Genomic DNA, 7,651 nt, shown 5'->3' with positions numbered 1-7,651 from the left:
TGTGTGTATATATATGTGTGTGTGTGTGTATATATGTGTGTGTGTGTGTATATAGGTGTGTGTGTGTGTATATAGGTGTGTGTGTGTGTATATAGGTGTGTGTGTGTGTATATAGGTGTGTGTGTGTGTATATAGGTGTGTGTGTGTGTATATAGGTGTGTGTGTGTGTATATAGGTGTGTGTGTGTGTATATAGGTGTGTGTGTGTGTATATAGGTGTGTGTGTGTGTATATAGGTGTGTGTGTGTGTGAGAGAGTGTGTATATATATGTGTGTGAGAGTGTGTGTGTGTGTATATAGGTGTGAGAGTGTGTGTGTGTATATATATGTGTGTGTGTGTGTATATAGGTGTGTGTGTGTGTGAGAGAGTGTGTATATATATGTGTGTGAGAGTGTGTGTGTGTGTATATAGGTGTGAGATGATTGCTTCCATTGTCCTCATTTGTAAGTCGCTTTGGATAAAAGCGTCTGCTAAATGACTAAATGTAAATGTAAATATTGTTTTTATGCTTAAACCCTTTTTCGTCTTTGACCCATGTGCATATTTAATTAGATCATTTGCATATTTAAGCATAATATTTCAGAAAACTTGTAATGCAAAACATTTGTCTTACTGTAATTATTCAACTGGGGGAAGTATGATGACATTTCTCAATGTTCTCTGAATTGTGTCGAAACAGACGTACCGTTAAACGATCTTAATAAACAAGAAGGCGGGGGTGTGAATGAGAACGAGGATGAGGGCGAGCTGTCAGTCAAACAGCTGGAGGCGGAGAAGAGCCGTGTGCTGGAGGAGGCCATGCAGGAGCTGAAGAAAGACAAACACAACCAGCAGCAGATGCTGGAGATGGCCAAGAGACTGGCTTTACTGCAGGGACGGGATCCTGAGCAGGGTGCGTTCACATCCGCAGACACACGGCCCGCTTCAGTGCTCACTGATTGAAGTCTGATATTCTTAACTAGAAATACAATGAATGAGATTGCAAGGATGCCAGATCAATCTCTAATGCTATTTGCTTTCTTAAAGTTGGCTTTGCTAGGTGTCTCTGACCAGGAGAAAGAAAATATATAGGGCTGGACCTGATTCTGATTGAAGACTACAGTCAAAAAAAAAAAAATTAAGACTTACAAAAATGAATTATAAAAATTTGATTAGAATAAATGATAATTAGATGAATTATATTACATTGGATTAAAATAGATTAAATGAAAATTGATTAAAATAAACGAAAATTTGATTAAAATAATTAAAGAAATAAATAATACATCAATTAATATGAAGATTACAGTCAAAAAAGCTTTAAGGCCTAAAAAATACACACTAGTCAACATTTGAAGTGGATCAAAACCTTTCATCAAAGTTGTCCTAAAACCTAAAACAAAATGTGTTCTTGTCTTGATTAACTTTATTTGATCCACTTCAAATGTTGTCTACTGTATATAATGAAAAAAAAATCATAGATGAAGCATTCACAAAAAGTCACATGCACTATAAAAATTAATGGGCTCAATTTTAATTTAATGCCGACTTTATGCTTAAATGCATGTTTTTGGTCTAAAGGAAAGTCTAAAATGTCTAAAAGTGAGCAATTTATTAGTGCATGTTAAAATTTAAAAAAATTATATTCTCTTCACGATTAAAATCTCATAACTTTCTCGAGCTTTGACTTACATTTTTTGATGAAGCATCGAGGCTGCATTACAGGGGAAAGTAGGAGAGCAGTTTTCATCCAATCAGATCTTAATATACAGATCAAACCTTTTATTCGATGAATTTTCCAATGAATTAATGGAAGTTAAATGCATTGTGTATTAGGCTTTCCGCGATAGACGTGTTGACGGTGATACCAGTGTTAAGCCGCAACACCGATTACGTCACTTGCCCACCGACCCCCACCGTCGTTTAGATTTTTTATAGTAATAAAAATAATTTAGTTCAGTAAAAGAACAGACACTACAATTAAAAACTGAACGCGGCTGCTCAATGCAGCGTGCCTTTACGCCGAATTGCCGCTATTTGAAAGTGAAAGTAAAATGCGCACGCCGCTTTTACAAGCTATTTAAAGGCGAAGGAAAGCTAGAAAAAGAGGGAACGCCCCGCCCCCGCGGTGATACCGGTATTACCGGTGTTGTCACACGTCGATTAACCGGTGGGAAAATGTCCTCACCGTCACAACCCTATTGTGAATGATGCATCATGGTGCCTTTAAATAACTGCGTAATACAGCAGTGTTTCTGTGTTTGTTCAGTCGGACCGTCAGATTTCCAGCAGCCTGACAGTGATGAGGAGACGGAGGAAGAGGCCATCAGCAGTGTGATGAAGCAGGTCTGTGATATTTATAATATCTAAACAAGATGTCCTGCAAATAGTCTTTGTCTGTGATGTCTGTGGATCCATCTAGAAATCACAGAAGACAGTGTTTACAGTGAAACTTTAGTAACTTTTTTTGTGCAGTAAGTCATTGCAGAAATGAAAATATCTTACCAGTCCGAAGTTTGGACGCACTGAACTCAATTTATTCATGAATTGCAATTTTTTTTATGTCCAGATTGAGCAGAGCTGGAATCTAAACGGAGAAACAGCTCAAATATAAGAGTTTTCATTTGTCACATGTTTTCATCACGACATCATTCCCAAACATCTGACTGTTATTTCAGAGTTTCGTGACTTTACTATTACTCTAACGTGTGGAACGTGTGTTCTAACATGTTTTGACATTAAAACATCTAAATTGTGAAATAATAAATCATAAGTCATAATTATGAGATAACGAGTCATCATTATGGGATAAAAATACTAAGTCATAACTACGAGATAGAAAGTTGAATTTAAGATATGCGAAGTCCTATCATAGTCAAAATTATGATACTAAGTCAACTGAGATAAATAGTCATAATTATTACATAAAAGTAAAAAAATATGACTGTTAAGTCATAACTATGGGATGGAAAGTTGAAATTATGACATACCAAGTCAACTATGAGATAAACAGTCATAATAATGACTAAAGTGAAAATTATAACACACTAAGTCATAACAATGAGATAAATAGACATGACATAGAAATAAAAAATGACATACAAAGTCATAATTATGACATAAAATTAAAAAATATGATTAAGTCATAATTATGAGGTACAAGGTCAAAATTGTGAAATACTAAGATTTGTTTTAAAAGTAAAACAAAAGTCTTAATTATGAAAAGTCGAAATGTACATACTAAATCAACTATGAGATAAATAGTAATAATGATGACATAAAGTAAAAAAAAATGACATTCTAAGTCATAACTATGAGATCAAGAGTCATAATTATGACAAACTCAAAATTATGAAATACTAATTCAACTATGAGACAAATAGTAATAATGATGACATAAAGTAAAAAAATGGCATTCTAAGTCATAACTATGAGATCAAGAGTCATAATTATGACAAACTCAAAATTATGAAATACTAAGTCAACTATGAGACAAATGGTAATAATGATGACATAAAGTAAAAAAAAAATGGCATTCTAAATCATAACTATGAGATCAAGAATCATAATTATAACAAACTCTAAATTATGAAGTACTAAGTCAACTATGAGACAAATAGTCTTTTAATTATGACATAACAATAAAAAAAAACATGACATATGACAGCTCAAAATTATGAAATACTAAGTCATAATTATGACATGAAAAGTCAGAACTATGAGATAAATAGTCGTAATTATGACAAAAAGTCGAAAAAGCATAATTGGGACATGAAAAGTTGATGTTAACTATGGTAAGTACAACCTGTTTATTTTGACCTGTGGCACTTCTCATAACAGCCAGCAGAGGTCGCTCTTCAGACAGATCCATCAGAGCTCAGTTTGAAGCGTCCTGTGTGTGTTTTATTGTCACTTGTTCAGTTATCAGAGGAAGCAGCTCTAGATGAGGCCAGCGGCTACAACATCCCACCAGAGCTCAGCGGCCCGATGAACATAATTATGAGGTACAAGGTCAAAATTGTGAAATACTAAGATTTGTTTTAAAAGTAAAACAAAAGTCTTAATTATGAAAAGTCGAAATGTACATACTAAATCAACTATGAGATAAATAGTAATAATGATGACATAAAGTAAAAAAAAATGACATTCTAAGTCATAACTATGAGATCAAGAGTCATAATTATGACAAACTCAAAATTATGAAATACTAATTCAACTATGAGACAAATAGTAATAATGATGACATAAAGTAAAAAAATGGCATTCTAAGTCATAACTATGAGATCAAGAGTCATAATTATGACAAACTCAAAATTATGAAATACTAAGTCAACTATGAGACAAATGGTAATAATGATGACATAAAGTAAAAAAAAAATGGCATTCTAAATCATAACTATGAGATCAAGAATCATAATTATAACAAACTCTAAATTATGAAGTACTAAGTCAACTATGAGACAAATAGTCTTTTAATTATGACATAACAATAAAAAAAAACATGACATATGACAGCTCAAAATTATGAAATACTAAGTCATAATTATGACATGAAAAGTCAGAACTATGAGATAAATAGTCGTAATTATGACAAAAAGTCGAAAAAGCATAATTGGGACATGAAAAGTTGATGTTAACTATGGTAAGTACAACCTGTTTATTTTGACCTGTGGCACTTCTCATAACAGCCAGCAGAGGTCGCTCTTCAGACAGATCCATCAGAGCTCAGTTTGAAGCGTCCTGTGTGTGTTTTATTGTCACTTGTTCAGTTATCAGAGGAAGCAGCTCGAGATGAGGCCAGCGGCTACAACATCCCACCAGAGCTCAGCGGCCCGATGAACAGAGAGAAGGACACGTCCAGAAGGAAACCGGTAACAGGCCTACACACGTGTGCATCACACAAACACATGCTAAAGACTGTAACCAAATAAATGTCTTCTGAATTGTTTGAATTGTGCATTATTTATCCGTTTGTGTTTAAGCTCTCAGCGCCGCGGTCTAAATCAAAGCCGGCAGCTGCTGTCTCACAGATCCGGCGCTTAGACGATGGAGATTGTGATGAGGATGAGGATGATGAAGAGCTGCCGTGGTGCTGCATCTGTAATCAGGACGCTATCATTCGCTGCCACACATGTGAGCGGGATCTGTACTGCGCCCGCTGCTTTAGGTACGAACGGTGACTTTCCGCTCATTTCTCATGCTGTTTTTAGTAGTGTTTACTGAGATGAGCATCACTAGTACTAGTACTCATACTCATCAAACCTCTAGCACTGAGTATTCATAAGAAACCTATTCTAGCATATGATTCTTTACATTTTCAATTTACATTCTTTGCTCATGAGAAAAGAAAAGAAAAAGATAAGCTTTGGTAAATCATAATTCTAAGTCAAAATGATGAAATATTAAGTCATAATTATGAGACAAGTCATTATGACAAAAAGTCAATATTATAGAAATAATAATTCATAATTGTGGGATAAAAAGCCATAATTATGGGATTAAAAGACAAAATTCTGACATAAAAAGTCATAATTATGAGATAAAAAAGTCAAAATTATGAGACGAGTCATAATTATGACAAAAAGTCAATATTATAGAAATAATAATTCATAAGTGTGAGATAAAAAGCCATAATTATGGGATTAAAAGACAAAATTCTGACATAAAAAGTCGTAATTATGAGATTATTATTATGAGACAAGTTATAATTATGACAAAAAGTCAGTTATAATTATGACATCAAATGTTGACGTCATAATTATGATATAAAAAGTCAAAATTATGATGTACGGTGCTGTGTGTACATTAATGAGGAAAAAAAATTAACTTAAATGATTTTAGCAAATGGCTGCAATATAACAAAGAGTGAAAAATTTAAGGGGGTCTGAATACTTTCCGTACCCACTGTACATAACTATGAAACATAAAGTTGACGTAGGAAGTTTTACTAATTGACACGCGTCTATTTTGAGAAAAAAAGTCATAACTATCAAATAAAAAGATTAATAAAAGTTGAAAAGTCATAATTATGACATCAAAAAACATAATTATGATATAGTTAGTCATAACTATGTGATATAATGTCGAAATTTATATACTAAGCCATAACTATGAGATAAAAAGTCATAATTATCAAAAAAGTTATAATTATGACATGAGAAGTTGAAAAGTCATAAATATGACTTTAAAAATAATTATTTTTATATAGTTTGTCATAAAATGTGAGATAAAAAGTCATTATCAAAAAAGTCAAAAACTCATAATTATGACATGAAATGTTGAAAAGACATAATTATGACAGTCGAAACATGATATACTAAGTTATAATTATGAGATAAAAAAGTCATAATTACCAAATAAGACCTAGCAAGTCATAATAATGACATAAAAAGTTGAAATTCTGACTTAAATAGTCATAATGCTTATGTTTAAGTTATAATGCTTTGGTAGATCATAATTATGATTTTTCATGTCAGAATTATTACTTACTATCTCATAATTTTACTGTGAAATATGATTCACCAAAGCATGTTTTTTTTTCTTGTTCTTGTAAACTGTTATGCCACATCTCCCCCGGTCAGATTAATTATTGTGACTCTCATATTTGACGAGTTGAATGTTAATCTGAATCTCAGCACATTAAACTCTCGCTCTTCAACATTTGGTCTCATTCAGGAATCATTCACTGGCTTTTTCCATGAGATCTTGCCGAGTGAAATGAGCTGCGTTTGACACACCGTGCAATATTAGTGTGATAATTGTCTTTCATTCTGCCACAGGGAAGGACACGACACATACGACAGAAAAGAGCATCGCACTTCCTCATATACGGCCCCTAAGAAAGGCAAGAAGAAAACCTGAAACCTCCATGAGCAGCCTTATGCTTGAGGTGATTTAACTTATTTCATTGTAGCCAACAGAAAATAATAATGTCGCTTCAATATGTTTCTGCCAACGCAGCAGCCTTAGACTAAGCTTGAGAAATGATTGGTTTGGTTCAGCTTTGTAATATGACTGTCTGTAAATATAAAACTGGACTTAAAACATCAATAAAACACTTGAACATGTGCTCTAGAGAACTAGTTATTGTTTTATGATTTACCTGCATCTGATGTGAATTTTGCCCATTTGTGTTTTGCATTATATCCGTCGTAAAGCAACTCACTCTCGTTCATTTGCACATGTTTGCGAAACAATAACCTCGAATTGCATTATAATGAATGCATTCATAATTCTGAACGTCACACAGAAGGCTTTTTGAGAATTTCCTGTTTGAATGAATGAATGCAGACATCTCTAAACTCATAAACACTCACGCTTCTCAGTTTTATTTGCTGTTGGATTCTCTCTCTGCAGAATCTGATCTTGTTTTCTGTATGTTTTCAGTAGAAGCTGTTCTGAGCAGCATTTCCATGTTGTGATGAATAATTGAAAGGCGAGTATTGAGGGTGAGAGCGCTGCCAGAGACGTGTGACAGGAAGTGTTTGAGAGCCATATACTGACATTTAAGACGCTACAGGACTCTGTCGTCTTGTACTTACTGTGTTTTTGTGGCTGATTTATTTGTTGGCATCAGCTTTGGCAGAGATAACAAAAAGACAAAATTAAAATAAATGGAGAAAAATTAAATGTACAAAGTGTGTTGTGTGTTGTGTGTGTGTGTGTGTGTGTG

The 7,651-nt window shown here is 33.6% G+C and overlaps 1 protein-coding gene across 4 annotated transcripts in view; it reads left to right on the top strand.

Annotated features, from left to right (window-relative positions):
- The window catches only part of zfyve19 (zinc finger, FYVE domain containing 19), an 11,749-nt gene extending 4,157 nt beyond the window's left edge, over window positions 1-7,592 (top strand). The window contains exons 7-13 of one of the 4 annotated variants that reach the window (XM_016536222.1): window positions 680-892; window positions 2,249-2,325; window positions 3,901-3,972; window positions 4,821-4,850; window positions 4,962-5,146; window positions 6,759-6,868; window positions 7,369-7,592. In XM_016536222.1, the coding sequence (XP_016391708.1) occupies window positions 680-892; window positions 2,249-2,325; window positions 3,901-3,972; window positions 4,821-4,850; window positions 4,962-5,146; window positions 6,759-6,840 (659 nt within the window). In that variant the 3' untranslated portion in view covers window positions 6,841-6,868; window positions 7,369-7,592. Of the gene's footprint in view, window positions 1-679; window positions 893-2,248; window positions 2,326-3,900; window positions 3,973-4,748; window positions 4,851-4,961; window positions 5,147-6,758; window positions 7,047-7,365 lie in introns of those variants that run through there. The other 3 variants (XM_016536223.1, XM_016536221.1, XM_016536224.1) reach the window with 3 other exon arrangements.
- The last annotated feature ends 59 nt before the right edge of the window (window positions 7,593-7,651 follow it).

Source organism: Sinocyclocheilus rhinocerous, unplaced genomic scaffold, assembly GCF_001515625.1.
Source record: "Sinocyclocheilus rhinocerous isolate Xijiao unplaced genomic scaffold, SAMN03320098_v1.1 scaffold1930, whole genome shotgun sequence".
Taxonomy (NCBI): domain Eukaryota; kingdom Metazoa; phylum Chordata; class Actinopteri; order Cypriniformes; family Cyprinidae; genus Sinocyclocheilus; species Sinocyclocheilus rhinocerous.
Note: the sequence above shows the minus strand (reverse complement) of the source record. Positions and strands in the feature narration are given on the sequence as shown.